The 16,707-nt window shown below is 64.7% G+C and overlaps 1 protein-coding gene across 1 annotated transcript in view; it reads left to right on the top strand.

The window, feature by feature from the left end:
- Positions 1–341: 341 nt before the first annotated feature.
- The window catches only part of LOC138683003 (syntaxin-4-like), a 28,402-nt gene continuing 12,036 nt past the window's right edge, over positions 342–16,707 (top strand). Inside the window, 8 exon segments of the mRNA XM_069774523.1 lie at positions 342–445; positions 4,719–4,838; positions 5,714–5,813; positions 8,427–8,501; positions 8,623–8,696; positions 12,280–12,388; positions 16,014–16,149; positions 16,326–16,334. Of these exon segments, the coding sequence (XP_069630624.1) occupies positions 416–445; positions 4,719–4,838; positions 5,714–5,813; positions 8,427–8,501; positions 8,623–8,696; positions 12,280–12,388; positions 16,014–16,149; positions 16,326–16,334 (653 nt within the window). The 5' untranslated portion in view covers positions 342–415.

Raw genomic sequence — 16,707 nt, 5'->3', positions numbered from 1 at the left:
TCACGTGGCTCCTTGCACGCTCACCCCCTCGCTCCCCCCACCCAACCCCAAAGGCCTCGCACGCCGCCCTCGCACGACGACCCCCTCGCACGACGCCCCCCCTCGCACGACTCCCTCGCACGCTCATTTTTCGGGGGGCTGGTTGGGGCTCCCCAAAACCCTGACACCCCCAGCAGACACTGCTCCCCCTCCCCCTCAATGGGAGGACCAAACACAACCTCAAAGGGCGACGCTCTGGTCTCTCTTCCCCCCCTCCTCTCTATGGTTTCCCCCTCCCCCTTTAAAACACCCCCAAGCACTCTATGGTTTGGAGGACTGCGCGGCCAGAGCGGCCGCAGCTCTATGGTGGGCCGGCGCGCAGGCGCAGAGCGCCCCTCCCGTTTCCGTATCCGCCCCCGCGGGGAAGGGCGCCACCATGCGGGATCGGACGCGGGAGCTCCGCCAGGTGGGAATCTCACCCCCAAAAAATAATTAAAAAAAGGGGGACCCAGGTGTCTGGGAACCCCCAAAAATGGGACCCGGGGGTCCGGGGAACCCCAAAATGGGACTCGGGGGTCAGGGGAACCCCCCCAAGATGGGACCCAGGAGCCTGGGGATCCCCCAAAATGGGACCAAGGGGTCTGGGGACCCCCCCAAAATGGGACCCAGGAGCCTGGGGACCCTAAAAATGGGACCCAGGGGTCGAGGGAACCCCAAAATAGGACCCAGGAGTCCTGTAGCCCCCACAAAATGGGACCCGGGGGGCCAGGGACCCCCCCCCAAAATGGGACCCAGGGGTCCGGGGAGCCCCAAGATGGGACCCAGGACCCTGGGGACCCCCCCAAAATGGGACCCAGGGATCCAGGGGCCCCCCCCAAAGGGGACCCAGGGGTCCAGGGATACCCAAAATGGGATCAGGGGTCCAGGGACCCCCCCAAAATGGGACCCAGGAGCCTGGGGACCCTAAAAATGGGACCCAGGGGTTCAGGCACCCCCAAAATGGGACCCAGGAGCCTGGGGACCCCCCCAAAATGGGACCCAGGAGTCCTGTAGCCCCCACAAAATGGGACCCAGGAGGCTGGGGACCCCCCAAAATGGGACCCAGGAGTCCTGTAGCCCCCACAAAATGGGACCCGGGGGGCCAGGGACCCCCCCCAAAATGGGACCCAGGGGTCCGGGGAGCCCCAAGATGGGACCCAGGGATCCAGGGGCCCCCCCCAAAGGGGACCAGGGGTCCAGGGATACCCAAAATGGGATCAGGTGTCCAGGGACCCCCCCAAAATGGGACCCAGGAGCTTGGGGACCCCTCCAAAATTGGACCCGGGGTCCGGGGAGCCCCAAGATGGGACCCAGGACCCTGGGGATCCCCCAAAATGGGACCAAGGGGTCTGGGGACCCCCCCAAAATGGGACCCAGGAGCCTGGGGACCCTAAAAATGGGACCCAGGGGTCGAGGGAACCCCAAAATGGGACCCAGGAGTCCTGTAGCCCCCACAAAATGGGACCCGGGGGGCCAGGGACCCCCCCCCAAAATGGGACCCAGGGGTCCGGGGAGCCCCAAGATGGGACCCAGGACCCTGGGGATCCCCCAAAATGGGACCCAGGACCCTGGGGACCCCCCCAAAATGGGACCCAGGGATCCAGGGGCCCCCCCCAAAGGGGACCCAGGGGTCCAGGGATACCCAAAATGGGATCAGGGGTCCAGGGACCCCCCCAAAATGGGACCCAGGAGCTTGGGGACCCCTCCAAAATTGGACCCGGGGTCCAGGGAGCCCCAAAATGGGACCCAGGAGTCCAGAGACCCCCCCAAAATGGGACCCAGGAGCCTGGGGACCCTAAAAATGGGACCCAGGGGTTCAGGCACCCCCAAAATGGGACCCAGGAGCCTGGGGACCCCCCCAAAATGGGACCCAGGAGCCTGGGGACCCTAAAAATGGGACCCAGGGGTTCAGGCACCCCCAAAATGGGACCCAGGCGCCTGGGGACCCCCCCAAAATGGGACCCAGGAGTCCTGTAGCCCCCACAAAATGGGACCCAGGAGGCTGGGGACCCCCCAAAATGGGACCCAGGAGTCCTGTAGCCCCCACAAAATGGGACCTGGGGGGCCAGGGACCCCCCCCAAAATGGGACCCAGGGGTCCGGGGAGCCCCAAGATGGGACCCAGGGATCCAGGGGCCCCCCCCAAAGGGGACCAGGGGTCCAGGGATACCCAAAATGGGATCAGGTGTCCAGGGACCCCCCCAAAATGGGACCCAGGAGCTTGGGGACCCCTCCAAAATTGGACCCGGGGTCCAGGGAGCCCCAAAATGGGACCCAGGAGTCCAGAGACCCCCCCAAAATGGGACCCAGGACCCTGGGGATCCCCCAAAATGGGACCAAGGGGTCTGGGGACCCCCCCAAAATGGGACCCAGGAGCCTGGGGACCCTAAAAATGGGACCCGGGGGTTCAGGGACCCCCAAAATGGGACCCAGGAGCCTGGGGACCCCCCCAAAACTGGGACCCAGGGGTCGAGGGAACCCCAAAATGGGACCCAGGAGTCCTGTAGCCCCCACAAAATGGGACCCGGGGGGCCAGGGACCCCCCCCAAAATGGGACCCAGGGGTCCGGGGAGCCCCAAGATGGGACCCAGGAGCCTGGGGACCCTAAAAATGGGACCCAGGGGTTCAGGCACCCCCAAAATGGGACCCAGGAGCCTGGGGACCCCCCCAAAATGGGACCCAGGAGTCCTGTAGCCCCCACAAAATGGGACCCGGGGGGCCAGGGACCCCCCCCCAAAATGGGACCCAGGGGTGCAGGGAGCCCTAAGATGGGACCCAGGAGCCTGGGGACCCCCCCAAAATGGGACCCAGGAGACCTGGACCCCCCCAGAATGGGACCTGGGGGTCCAGAGACCCCCCCAAAATGGGACCCAGGGGTCCGGGGAGCCCCAAGATGGGACCCAGGAGCCTGGGGACCCCCCCAAAATGGGACCCAGGGGTGCAGGGAGCCCTAAGATGGGACCCAGGAGCCTGGGGACCCTAAAATGGGACCCAGGGGTTCAGGCACCCCCAAAATGGGACCCAGGAGGCTGGGGACCCCCCAAAATGGGACCCAGGAGTCCTGTAGCCCCCCCAAAATGGGACCAAGGGGTCTGGGGACCCCCCCAAAATGGGTCCCAGGGGTGCAGGGAGCCCTAAGATGGGACCCAGGAGCCTGGGGACCCCCCCAAAATGGGACCCAGGAGACCTGGACCCCCCCAGAATGGGACCCGGGGGTCCGGGGAGCCCCAAGATGGGACCCAGGACCCTGGGGATCCCCCAAAATGGGACCAAGGGGTCTGGGGACCCCCCCAAAATTGGACCCAGGAGCCTGGGGACCCTAAAAATGGGACCCGGGGGTTCAGGGACCCCCAAAATGGGACCCAGGAGCCTGGGGACCCCCCCAAAATGGGACCCAGGAGCCTGGGGACCCTAAAAATGGGACCCGGGGGTTCAGGGACCCCCAAAATGGGACCCAGGAGCCTGGGGACCCCCCAAAACTGGGACCCAGGCGTCGAGGGAACCCCAAAATGGGACCCAGGAGTCCTGTAGCCCCCACAAAATGGGACCCGGGGGGCCAGGGACCCCCCCCAAAATGGGACCCAGGGGTCCGGGGAGCCCCAAGATGGGACCCAGGAGCCTGGGGATCCCCCAAAATGGGACCAAGGGGTCCAGGGACCCCCCCAAAATGGGTCCCAGGGGTGCAGGGAGCCCTAAGATGGGACCCAGGAGCCTGGGGACCCCCCCAAAATGGGACCCAGGAGCTTGGGGACCCCCACAAAATGGGACCCGGGAGCTTGGGGACCCCTCCAAAATTGGACCCTGGAGCCTGGGGACCCCCCCCAAAATGGGTCCCAGGGGTCCTGGGAGCCCCAAAATGGGCCCCAGGAGCCTGGGGACCCCCCCAAAGCGGGACCAGGGTTCCAGGGACCCCTCCAAAGGGGACCCAGGAGTCCGGGGATCCCCCAAAAATGGATTCCGGGGGTCCAGGGAGCCCCAAGATGGGACCCAGGACCCTGGGGATCCCCCCAAAGTTGTTCCCAGGGGTCCAAGGACCCCCCCAAAATGGGTCCCAGGGGTCCAGGGACCCCCCCAAAATGGGACCCTGGAGCCTGGGGATCCCTCCAAAATGGGACTCAGGTGTCTGGGGACCCCCAAAATGGGACCCAGGAGCCTGGGGACCCCCCCAAAATGGGTCCAGGGGTCCGGGGACCACCCCAAAGTGGGAACCAGGGGTTCAGGGACCCCCAAAATGGGACCCAGGAGCCTGGGGACCCCCCCAAAGTGGGACCCAGGTGTCCAGGGATCCCCCCACAGTGGGACCCAGGGGTCTGGGACCCCCGCAAAGGGGAGACAGGGTTCCGGGGACCCCCAAAATGGGACCAGGGGTCCAGGGACCCCCCCAAAATGGGACCCAGGAGCCTGGGGACCCCCCCAAAGTGGGACCCAGTGGTCCGGGGACCCCCAAAATGGGACGCAGGAGCCTGGGGACCCCCCCAAAATGGGACCCAGGAGTCCTGGACCCCCAAAATGGGACTCAGGGGGACCCCCCCAAAATGGGACCCAGGAGTCCTGGACCCCCAAAATGGGACTCAGGGGTCTGGGGACCCCCCCAAAATGGGACTCAGGAGTCCTGGGACCCCCAAAATGGGACCCAGGTATTTGGGGACCCCCCCCAGAGGACCCAGCCCCCCCCGTAACCCCCCTCTTGTCCCCCCCCAGGACTTCAGGCGAAGCTCCGAGGAGGAGGAGGAGGAAGACGGCGAAGATGAAGAGCGGGACCGGGTGGCCCTGATGGGACTGCGCTCCCCCGGCCCCCCCGGGGCCGACACCCTCCTGCAGGTGGGAGTGGGCGGGGCCCGCATCTCATTAGCATCTCATTTGCGTGTGGGGGTGAGGGGGGTACGTACACAGGGCGGTGCAGGAGCCCCTCGTGTCTTTAGTGTGGCATTAACATGCCATTAACATATCATTAGCACACTCTAGCTTGACGTTAGCTTGTTTTAGCATCTCATTAGCATGACGTTAGCTGGGTTTAGCATCTCATTAGCGTGTCGTTATCATGTCATCGTACATCATTAGCGCGGGGGGGAGGTACACAGCACAAAGAGCAGTGGGAGTCGCTGGAGCCCCTCATGTCATTAACATATGAGCATGTCATTAACATATCATTTGCATGCCGTTAACACACCATTAGCATACGCCACACTGACATTAGAATGCCTTGGTATCTCATTAGCATCTCATTAGCATGCTATGTTGTTGGGATGTCCGTCCTATGTGCGGGCAGGGGGGACGCACAGCACCGGAGCCCTTCACGCCCTTAGAATGTCATTAGCATGTCATTAATATAGTCTGACCTGACATTAGCATGTCATTAACGCGTCATTAGCGTGTCGTCGTGCGTCATTAGCGTGGCAGTGCCATCAGGGAGGGGCCAGGCAGGCTCGTCCTGCAGTTCCCCCCCCCGAGGTCATTTGCATGCCATTACCATACCCTCCCATCTCACTAGCATGCAGTTAGCGTGTAATTAACATGCAATTAGCATGCAGTTAGCCTGCAGCGACCACGTCGGCGCTGGGCGCGTGGCGCAGGGGGTGCAGGGGTCCCTGGAGCTCCCCCCTCCCCCTTTGCACGCCCTTAGCGTGCCCTTAGCGTGTCGCGTGCCCTCGGCGTGGGCTTAGCGTGGGCTTAGCGTGTGGTTAGCGTGTGCGCAGGCGCGGGGGGTGCGAGCGGCGCTGCGGGCGCTGGAGCAGAAGCTGGAAGCGCTGGAGCAGCAGCAGGAGGCCGTGCTGGGCACCCCCCTGCCCGACGAAGGTGGGGGGGGGCTATAGGGGGTCTGGGGGGGCTATAGAGGGGTCTGGGGGGCTATAGGGGGGCTGAGGGGGGGTCTGAGGGAGTTATAGGGGGTCTGGGGGGGGCTATAGGGGGTCTGTGGGGGGACTGGGGTCTCTGGGAGGGGGTCTGGGGGGTTTATAGGGGGTCTGGGGGGGCTATAGAGGGGTCTGGGGGGCTATAGGGGGGCTGAGGGGGGGTCTGAGGGAGTTATAGGGGGTCTGGGGGGGGCTATAGGGGGTCTGTGGGGGGACTGGGGTCTCTGGGAGGGGGTCTGGGGGGTTTATAGGGGGTCTGGGGGGTTTATAGAGGGGTCTGGGGGGCTATAGGGGGGCTGAGGGGGGGTCTGAGGGAGTTATAGGGGGTCTGGGGGGGGCTATAGGGGGTCTGTGGGGGGGACTGGGGGCTCTGGGAGGGGGTCTGGGGGGGCTATAGGGGGTCTGTGGGGGGGACTGGGGGCTCTGGGAGGGGGTCTGGGGGGGCTATAGAGGGGTCTGGGGGGCTATAGGGGGGCTGAGGGGGGGTCTGAGGGAGTTATAGGGGGTCTGGGGGGGGCTATAGGGGGTCTGTGGGGGGACTGGGGTCTCTGGGAGGGGGTCTGGGGGGTTTATAGGGGGTCTGGGGGGGCTATAGAGGGGTCTGGGGGGCTATAGGGGGGCTGAGGGGGGGTCTGAGGGAGTTATAGGGGGTCTGGGGGGGCTATAGGGGGTCTGGGGGGGGGACTGGGGGCTCTGGGAGGGGGTCTGGGGGGGCTATAGGGGGTCTGTGGGGGGGACTGGGGGCTCTGGGAGGGGGTCTGGGGGGGCTATAGAGGGATCTGGGGGGCTATAGGGTGGCTGAGGGGGGGGTCTGAGGGAGTTATAGGGGGTCTGGGGGGGCTATGGGGAGTCTGGAGGGGCTATAAGGGGGTCTGGGGGGGTTATAGGGGGTCTGGGGGGGCTATAGAGGGGTCTGCGGGGGGGTATAGGGTGGCTGAGGGGGGGTCTGAGGGAGTTATAGGGGGTCTGGAGGGGGCTATGGCGGGTCTGTGGGGGGACTGGGGGCTCTGGGAGGGGGTCTGGGGGGGCTATAGGGGGTCTGGGGGGGGACTGGGGGCTCTGGGAGGGGGTCTGGGGGGGCTATAGGGGGTCTGGGGGGGTTATAGGGGGTCTGGGGGCTATAAAGGGGTCTGGGGGGCTACAGGGTGGCTGAGGGGGGGTCTGAGGGAGTTATAGGGGGTCTGGGGGGGGCTATAGGGGGTCTGTGGGGGGACTGGGGGCTCTGGGAGGGGGTCTGGGGGGGCTCTAGAGGGGTCTGGGGGGCTATAGGGGGGCTGAGGGGGGGTCTGAGGGAGTTATAGGGGGTCTGGGGGGGGCTATAGGGGGTCTGTGGGGGGGACTGGGGGCTCTGGGAGGGGGTCTGGGGGGGCTATAGGGGGTCTGTGGGGGGGACTGGGGGCTCTGGGAGGGGGTCTGGGGGGGCTATAGAGGGGTCTGGGGGGCTATAGGGGGGCTGAGGGGGGGTCTGAGGGAGTTATAGGGGGTCTGGGGGGCTATAGGGGGTCTGGGGGGGGGACTGGGGGCTCTGGGAGGGGGTCTGGGGGGTTTATAGGGGGTCTGGGGGGGCTATAGAGGGGTCTGGGGGGTTATAGGGGGGCTGAGGGGGGGTCTGAGGGAGTTATAGGGGGTCTGGGGGGGGCTATAGGGGGTCTGTGGGGGGACTGGGGTCTCTGGGAGGGGGTCTGGGGGGTTTATAGGGGGTCTGGGGGGGCTATAGAGGGGTCTGGGGGGCTATAGGGGGGCTGAGGGGGGGTCTGAGGGAGTTATAGGGGGTCTGGGGGGGGCTATAGGGGGTCTGTGGGGGGGACTGGGGGCTCTGGGAGGGGGTCTGGGGGGGCTATAGGGGGTCTGTGGGGGGGACTGGGGGCTCTGGGAGGGGGTCTGGGGGGGCTATAGAGGGGTCTGGGGGGCTATAGGGGGGCTGAGGGGGGGTCTGAGGGAGTTATAGGGGGTCTGGGGGGGGCTATAGGGGGTCTGTGGGGGGACTGGGGGCTCTGGGAGGGGGTCTGGGGGGTTTATAGGGGGTCTGGGGGGGCTCTAGAGGGGTCTGGGGGGCTATAGGGGGGCTGAGGGGGGGTCTGAGGGAGTTATAGGGGGTCTGGGGGGGGCTATAGGGGGTCTGTGGGGGGGACTGGGGGCTCTGGGAGGGGGTCTGGGGGGTTTATAGGGGGTCTGGGGGGGCTCTAGAGGGGTCTGGGGGGCTATAGGGGGGCTGAGGGGGGGTCTGAGGGAGTTATAGGGGGTCTGGGGGGGGCTATAGGGGGTCTGTGGGGGGGACTGGGGGCTCTGGGAGGGGGTCTGGGGGGTTTATAGGGGGTCTGGGGGGGCTCTAGAGGGGTCTGGGGGGCTATAGGGGGGCTGAGGGGGGGTCTGAGGGAGTTATAGGGGGTCTGGGGGGCTATAGGGGTCTGGGGGGGCTATAGGGGGTCTGGGGGGGTCTGGGGGCTCTGGGTGGGGGTCTGGGGGGTTATAGGGATCTGGGGAGGCTATAGGGGGGCTAGGGGGGGGCTCTGGGGGTCCCTGGGGGGTGGGGGGCTTGACCTGTGCCCCCCCCCAGGGTTGAAGCGGGACCTGCAGGTGCTGCGGGACGAGATCCAGGAGCTGACGCAGGAGATCCGCACCCGTCTGCGAGGTGGGAACCCCCCCCTGCACCCCTGGGTGTCGCCCCCCCCCCTCCAAAAAACCCCCCCTGGGTGTCGTGTCCCCCCCCCCCCAAAAAAAACCCCCAAAAACCTGGGTGTCCCCCCCCACAGCGCTGGAACCAGCGAAGGAGGAAGAGGAGGATGAGAACCGAAACACCATCGGGGCCCGGGTGAAGCGCACCCAGGTGGGGGGGGGTTGGGGTCCCCAAGTGGGATTTTGGGGTCCCCAAGTGGGTTTTGGGGGGGGTTGGGGGGTCCCTGGGGAGGTTTTGGGGTCCCCAAGTGAGTTTTTGGGGTCCCTGGGGAGGTTTTGGGGTCCCCAAGTGGGTTTTCAGGGTCCCTAAGTGGGTTTTGGGGTCTCCATGTGGGTTTTTGGGGTTGGGGGGGGGTTTGGGGTCCCCAAGTGGGATTTTGGGGTCCCCAAGTGGGTTTTGGGGGAGGGTTGGGGGGTCCCTGGGGAGGTTTTGGGGTCCCCAAGTGAGTTTTTGGGGTCCCTGGGGAGGTTTTGGGGTCCCCAAGTGGGTTTTCAGGGTCCCTAAGTGGGTTTTGGGGTCTCCATGTGGGTTTTTGGGGTCGGGGGGGGGTTTGGGGTCCCCAAGTGGGATTTTGGGGTCCCCAAGTGGGTTTTGGGGGAGGGTTGGGGGGTCCCTGGGGAGGTTTTGGGGTCCCCAAGTGAGTTTTTGGGGTCCCTGGGGAGGTTTTGGGGTCCCCAAGTGGGTTTTCAGGGTCCCTAAGTGGGTTTTGGGGTCTCCATGTGGGTTTTTGGGGTCCGGGGGGGGTTTGGGGTCCCCAAGTGGGATTTTGGGGTCCCCAAGTGGGTTTTGGGGGGGGGGTTGGGGGGTCCCTGGGGAGGTTTTGGGGTCCCCAAGTGAGTTTTTGGGGTCCCTGGGGAGGTTTTGGGGTCCCCAAGTGGGTTTTCAGGGTCCCTAAGTGGGTTTTGGGGTCTCCATGTGGGTTTTTGGGGTCCGGGGGGGGGTTTGGGGTCCCCAAGTGGGATTTTGGGGTCCCCAAGTGGGTTTTGGGGGGGGGGGGGTCCCTGGGGAGGTTTTGGGGTCCCCAAGTGAGTTTTTGGGGTCCCTGGGGAGGTTTTGGGGTCCCCAAGTGGGTTTTCAGGGTCCCTAAGTGGGTTTTGGGGTCTCCATGTGGGTTTTTGGGGTCCGGGGGGGGGGTTTGGGGTCCCCAAGTGGGATTTTGGGGTCCCCAAGTGGGTTTTGGGGTCCATTGGGAGGTTTTGGGGTCCCCAAGTGGGGATTTGGGGTCGCTTAAGTGAGTTTTTGGGGTCCTTGTGGAGGTTTTGAGGCCCCTGGGGGTGTTCCAGGGCTGCTCAGGGAGGTTTTGGGGTCCCCAACTGGGTTTTTGGGGTCCCCAAGTGGGTTTTGGGGTCCCTGGGGGAGGTTTTTGGGTCCCCAAGTGGGATTTCGGGGTCCCCAAGTGGGTTTTGGGGGGGTCTCTGGGCAGGTTTTTAGGGTCCCCAAGTGGGATTTCAGGGTCCCCAAGTGAGTTTTTAGGGTTCCTGGGGGGGTTTGGGGTCCCCAAGTGGGGTTTTGGGGTCTCTTAGGTGAGTTTTTGGGGTCTCTTGGGAGGTTTTGGGGTCCCTGGGGGGCGTTGCAGGGCCCCTCAGGTGGGTTTTGGGGTCCCTGTGTAGGTTTTTAGGGTCCTTGAGAAGGTTTTTGGGGTCCTCAAGTGGGTTTTTGGGGTCCCTAGGGAGGTTTTGGGGTCCCCAAGTAGGTGTTTAGTGTCCCCAAGTGGGGTTTTGGGGTCCCTGGGCAGGTTTTTAGGGTCCCTAAGTGGGATTTCAGGGTCCCCAAGTGGGTTTTTGGGGTCCCTAAGTTGTTTTTGGGGGTTTCTGAGGGGGTATTGGTGTCCCTGGGAGGTTTTGGGGTCCCCAAGTGAGTTTTTCGGGGTCTCTGGGGACGTTTTGGGGTCCCCAAGTGGCATTTCAGGGTCCCCAAGTGGGTCGTTAGGGTCCCTGGGGAGGTTTTGGGGTCCCCAAGTGGGGTTTTGGGGTCGCTTAAGTGAGTTTTTGGGGGCCCTGTGGAGGTTTTGAGGTCCCTGGGGGGGGTTCCAGGGCTGCTCAGGTGGCTTTTGGGGTCCCCGAGTGGATTTCTGGGGTCCCCAGGTGGGTTTTTGGGGTCCCTAAGTGGGTTTTTGGGGTCCCTGGGCAGGTTTTTAGGGTGCTCAAGTGGGTTTTTGGGGTCCCCAAGTGGGTTTTGGGGTCCCTGGGGAGGTTTTGGGGTCCCCAAGTGGGATTTCAGGGTCCCCAAGTGGGTTTTTGGGGTCCCTGGGCAGGTTTTTAGGGTGCTCAAGTGGGTTTTTGGGGTCCCCAAGTGGGTTTTGGGGTCCCTGGGGAGGGTTTGGGGTCCCCAAGTGGGATTTCAGGGTCCCCAAGTGGGTTTTTGGGGTCCCTGGGCAGGTTTTTAGGGTGCTCAAGTGGGTTTTTGGGGTCCCCAAGTGGGTTTTGGGGTCCCTGGGGAGGTTTTGGGGTCCCCAAGTGGGATTTCAGGGTCCCCAAGTGGGTTTTTGGGGTCCCTGGGCAGGTTTTTAGGGTGCTCAAGTGGGTTTTTGGGGTCCCCAAGTGGGTTTTGGGGTCCCTGGGGAGGTTTTGGGGTCCCCAAGTGGGATTTCAGGGTCCCCAAGTGGGTTTTTGGGGTCCCTGGGCAGGTTTTTAGGGTGCTCAAGTGGGTTTTTGGGGTCCCCAAGTGGGTTTTGGGGTCCCTGGGGAGGTTTTGGGGTCCCCAAGTGGGATTTCAGGGTCCCCAAGTGGGTTTTTGGGGTCCCTGGGCAGGTTTTTAGGGTGCTCAAGTGGGTTTTTGGGGTCCCCAAGTGGGTTTTGGGGTCCCTGGGGAGGTTTTGGGGTCCCCAAGTGGGATTTCAGGGTCCCCAAGTGGGTTTTTGGGGTCCCTGGGCAGGTTTTTAGGGTGCTCAAGTGGGTTTTTGGGGTCCCCAAGTGGGTTTTGGGGTCCCTGGGGAGGTTTTGGGGTCCCCAAGTGGGATTTCAGGGTCCCCAAGTGGGTTTTTGGGGTCCCTGGGCAGGTTTTTAGGGTGCTCAAGTGGGTTTTTGGGGTCCCCAAGTGGGTTTTGGGGTCCCTGGGGAGGTTTTGGGGTCCCCAAGTGGGATTTCAGGGTCCCCAAGTGGGTTTTTGGGGTCCCTGGGCAGGTTTTTAGGGTGCTCAAGTGGGTTTTTGGGGTCCCCAAGTGAGTTTTTAGGGTCCCTGGGGGAGTTTTGGCATCTGCAAGTGGGATTTCGGGGTCCCCAAGCGTGTTTTTTGGCTCCTCTGGGCAGGTTTTGGGGTCCCCAAGTGTGTTTTTGGGGTCCCTGGGCAGCTTTTCAGGGTCCCCAAGTGGGTTTTGGGGTCCCTGGGGAGGTTTTGGGGTCCCCAAGTGGGATTTCAGGGTCCCCAAGGGGGTTTTTAGGGTCCCTGGGCAGGTTTTGGGATCCCCAAGTGGGTTTTCGGGGTTGCTTAAGTGAATTTTTGGGGTCCCTGGGGAGGTTTTGGGGTCCCCAAATGGGATTTCAGGGTCCCCAAGTGGATTTTTTGGGTTCCTGGGGAGGTTCTGGGATCCCCAAGTGGGTTTTTGGGGTCGCTTAAGTGAGTTTTTGGGGTCCCCAAGTGGGATTTCGGGGTCCCCAAGTGGCTTTTTGGGGTCCCTGGGTGCAGGTTTGGGGTCCCTGGGTGCAGGTTTGGGGTCCCTAAGGTGGGGGCGGGGGGTGGGTGGTCCCGGAATGTTTCGGGTGTTCCCCGTCCCTCATTTTTGGGGTGCCCGCAGCACGGGGTGCTGTCGCAAGAATTCCTGACGCTGACGGGACGCTGCCACGCCGCCCAAGCCCGCTACCGCCAGCGCAGCCTCGAACGCATCCGCCGCCAGCTCCACATCAGTGAGTGGGTGGGTGGGGGGGGTCCCGGACCCCCGGGTGCCTTTTGGGTGGGGGTCCCGGACCCCTGGGTGACTTTTGGGGGGTCCCGGACCCGTGGGTGCCTTTGGGGTGGGGGTTCTGGATGCCTGGGTCCCATTTTAAGGGAGTCCTGGATACCTGGGTGCATTTTGGGTGGGGGTCCTGGACCCCGGGTGCCTTTTGGGGGGGCCCCAGACACCTGGGTGCCTTTTGGGTGGGGGTCCTGGACCCCTGGGTGCCTTTTGGGGGCGTCCTAGATACCTGGGTGCCTTTGGGGTGGGGGTCCTGGATGCTTAGGTCCCATTTTTGGGGTCCCAGATGCCTGGGTGCCTTTTGGGGAGGGGGTCCTGGATGCTTGGGTCCCATTTTGGGGGGGTCCCGGACCCCCGGGTGCCTTTTGGGTGGGGGTCCCGGACCCCTGGGTGACTTTTGGGGGGGTCCCAGACCCTTGGGTGCCTTTGGGGTGGGGGTCCTGGATGCTTAGGTCCCATTTTTGGGGTCCCAGATGCCTGGGTGCCTTTTGGGGAGGGGGTCCTGGATGCTTGGGTCCCAATTTGGGGGGGTCCTGGATGCTTGGGTCCCATTTTGGGGGGGTCCCAGACCCCCGGGTGCCTTTTGGGTGGGGGTCCCGGACCCCTGGGTGACTTTTGGGGGGTCCCGGACCCGTGGGTGCCTTTGGGGTGGGGGTTCTGGATGCCTGGGTCCCATTTTAAGGGAGTCCTGGATACCTGGGTGCATTTTGGGTGGGGGTCCTGGACCCCTGGGTGCCTTTTGGGGGGGTCCCAGATGCCTGGGTGCCTTTTGGGGAGGGGGTCCTGGATGCTTGGGTCCCAATTTGGGGGGGTCCTGGATGCTTGGGTCCCATTTTGGGGGGGTCCCGGACCCCCGGGTGCCTTTTGGGTGGGGGTCCCGGACCCCTGGGTGACTTTTGGGGGGGTCCCAGACCCTTGGGTGCCTTTGGGGTGGGGGTCCTGGATGCTTAGGTCCCATTTTTGGGGTCCCAGATGCCTGGGTGCCTTTTGGGGAGGGGGTCCTGGATGCTTGGGTCCCAATTTGGGTGGGGGTCCCGGACCCCTGGGTGCCTTTTGGGGGCGTCCTAGATACCTGGGTGCCTTTTGGGGAGGGGGTCCTGGATGCTTAGGTCCCATTTTGGGGGGGTCCAGGACCCCCAGGTGCCTTTTGGGTGGGGGTCCCGGACCCCTGGGTGCCTTTTGGGGGGGTCCCAGACCCTTGGGTGCCTTTGGGGTGGGGGTCCTGGATGCCTGGGTGCCTTTTGGGGAGGGGGTCCTGGATGCTTGGGTCCCATTATGGGGGGGTCCCAGACCCCCGGGTGCCTTTTGGGTGGGGGTCCCAGACCCCTGGGTGACTTTTGGGGGGTCCCGGACCCGTGGGTGCCTTTGGGGTGGGGGTTCTGGATGCCTGGGTCCCATTTTAAGGGAGTCCTGGATACCTGGGTGCATTTTGGGTGGGGGTCCTGGACCCCTGGGTGCCTTTTGGGGGGGCCCCAGACACCTGGGTGCCTTTGGGGTGGGGGTCCTGGACCCTTGGGTGCCTTTTGGGTGGGGGTCCCGGACCCCTGGGTGACTTTTGGGGGGGTCCCAGACCCTTGGGTGCCTTTGGGGTGGGGGTCCTGGATGCTTAGGTCCCATTTTTGGGGTCCCAGATGCCTGGGTGCCTTTTGGGGGGGGGGTCCTGGATGCTTGGGTCCCATTTTGGGGGGGTCCCGGACCCCCGGGTGCCTTTTGGGTGGGGGTCCCGGACCCCTGGGTGACTTTTGGGGGGGTCCCGAACACCTGGGTGCCTTTGGAGTGGGGGTTCTGGATGCCTGGGTCCCATTTTGGGGGTCCCAGATGCCTGGGTGCCTTTTGGGGAGGGGGTCCTGGATGCTTGGGTCCCATTTTGGGTGGGGGTCCTGGACCCCTGGGTGCCTTTTGGGGGGGCCCCAGACACCTGGGTGCCTTTTGGGTGGGGGTCCCGGACCCCTGGGTGCCTTTTGGGGGCGTCCTAGATACCTGGGTGCCTTTGGGGTGGGGGTCCTGGATGCTTAGGTCCCATTTTTGGGGTCCCAGATGCCTGGGCACCTTTTGGGGAGGGGGTCCTGGATGCTTGGGTCCCATTTTGGGGGGGTCCCGGACCCCCGGGTGCCTTTTGGGTGGGGGTCCCGGACCCCTGGGTGACTTTTGGGGGGGTCCCGGACCCCTGGGTGCCTTTGGGGTGGGGGTCCTGGATGCTTGGGTCCCATTTTTGGGGTCCCAGATGCCTGGGTGCCTTTTGGGGAGGGGGTCCTGGATGCTTGGGTCCCAATTTGGGGGGGTCCTGGATGCTTGGGTCCCATTTTGGGGGGGTCCCAGACCCCCGGGTGCCTTTTGGGTGGGGGTCCCGGACCCCTGGGTGACTTTTGGGGGGTCCCGGACCCGTGGGTGCCTTTGGGGTGGGGGTTCTGGATGCCTGGGTCCCATTTTAAGGGAGTCCTGGATACCTGGATGCATTTTGGGTGGGGGTCCCGGACCCCTGGGTGCCTTTTGGGGGGGCCCCAGACACCTGGGTGCCTTTTGGGTGGGGGTCTTGGATGCTTAGGTCCCATTTTGGGGGGGTCCCGGACCCCCGGGTGCCTTTTGGGTGGGGGTCCCGGACCCCTGGGTGACTTTTGGGGGGGTCCCAGACCCTTGGGTGCCTTTGGGGTGGGGGTCCTGGATGCTTAGGTCCCATTTTTGGGGTCCCAGATGCCTGGGTGCCTTTTGGGGAGGGGGTCCTGGATGCTTGGGTCCCAATTTGGGTGGAGGTCCTGGACCCCTGGGTGCCTTTTGGGGGCGTCCTAGATACCTGGGTGCCTTTGGGGAGGGGGTCCTGGATGCTTAGGTCCCATTTTGGGGGGGTCCAGGACCCCCAGGTGCCTTTTGGGTGGGGGTCCCGGACCCCTGGGTGCTTTTTGGGGGGGTCCCAGACCCTTGGGTGCCTTTGGGGTGGGGGTCCTGGATGCCTGGGTGCCTTTTGGGGAGGGGGTCCTGGATGCTTGGGTCCCATTATGGGGGGGTCCCGGACCCCCGGGTGCCTTTTGGGTGGGGGTCCCGGACCCCAGAGTGACTTTTGGGGGGATCCCAGACCCTTGGGTGCCTTTGGGGTGGGGGTCCTGGATGCCTGGGTGCCTTTTGGGGAGGGGGTCCTGGATGCTTGGGTCCCATTTTGGGGGGGTCCTGGACCCTTGGGTGCCTTTTGGGTGGGGGTCCCGGACCCCTGGGTGCCTTTTGGGGAGGGGGTCCTGGATGCTTAGGTCCCATTATGGGGGGGGTCCCGGACCCCCAGGTGCCTTTTGGGTGGGGGTCCCGGACTCCTGGGTGACTTTTGGGGGGGTCCCGGACCTGTGGGTGCCTTTGGGGAGGGGGTCCTGGATGCTTAGGTCCCATTTTGGGGGTCCCAGGGGGTCCCAGACCCCTGGCTCCCTTGGTGAAGGGGGTCCCCAGGCTCTTGGGTCCCATTTTGGGGACCCTGGACCCCTGGGTCCCATTCTGGGGGGGGTCCCTGGACCCCTGGGTGCCATTTTGGGGGGGTCCCCAGGCTCCTGGGTCCCATGTTGGGGGTCCCTGGACACCTGTGTGCCCCCCCCCAGCCGGCAGCGCCTCGGTGACGGAAGAAGAGCTGGAGCAGATGTTGGAGACGGGACAGAGCGAGGTCTTCATCTCCAATGTGAGTGGGGCACCCATGGGTGCTGGGGGGGGGTCCCTGGACCCCATAGGTGCCCTATAGCCCCCATGGGTGCCCCCCCGGCCATCTCCAGACCTTGAAGGACCTGGGGGGGGTCCTTTAGGCCACCCATGGGTGCTGGGAGGGGGTCTTCAAGGGACGTCAGGGTCACCCATAGGTGCTGGGGGGCACCCATGGGTGCTGGGGGGGGTCCCTGGACCCCATAGGTGCCCTATAGCACCCATGGGTGCCCCCCCCCGGCCATCTCCAGACCTTGAAGGACCTGGGGGGGGGTCCCTCATGGGTGCTGGGAGGGGGTCTTCAAGGGACGTCAGGGTCACCCATAGGTGCTGGGGGGCTTCAGGGGCACCCCTGGGTGCTGGGGGGGGGGTCCCTGGACCCCATAGGTGCCCTATAGCACCCATGGGTGCCCCCCCCCGGCCATCTCCAGACCTTGAAGGACCTGGGGGGGGGGTCCCTCATGGGTGCTGGGAGGGGGTCTTCAAGGGACGTCAGGGTCACCCATAGGTGCTGGGGGGCACCCATGGGTGCTGGGGGGGGTCCCTGGACCCCATAGGTGCCCTATAGCACCCATGGGTGCCCCCCCCCGGCCATCTCCA

The sequence above is a fragment of the Haliaeetus albicilla genome, chromosome 30, assembly GCF_947461875.1.
Source record: "Haliaeetus albicilla chromosome 30, bHalAlb1.1, whole genome shotgun sequence".
Classification (NCBI taxonomy): domain Eukaryota; kingdom Metazoa; phylum Chordata; class Aves; order Accipitriformes; family Accipitridae; genus Haliaeetus; species Haliaeetus albicilla.
The sequence above is the reverse complement of the archived record's forward strand: the minus strand, read 5'-3'. Positions and strand labels throughout refer to the sequence as shown.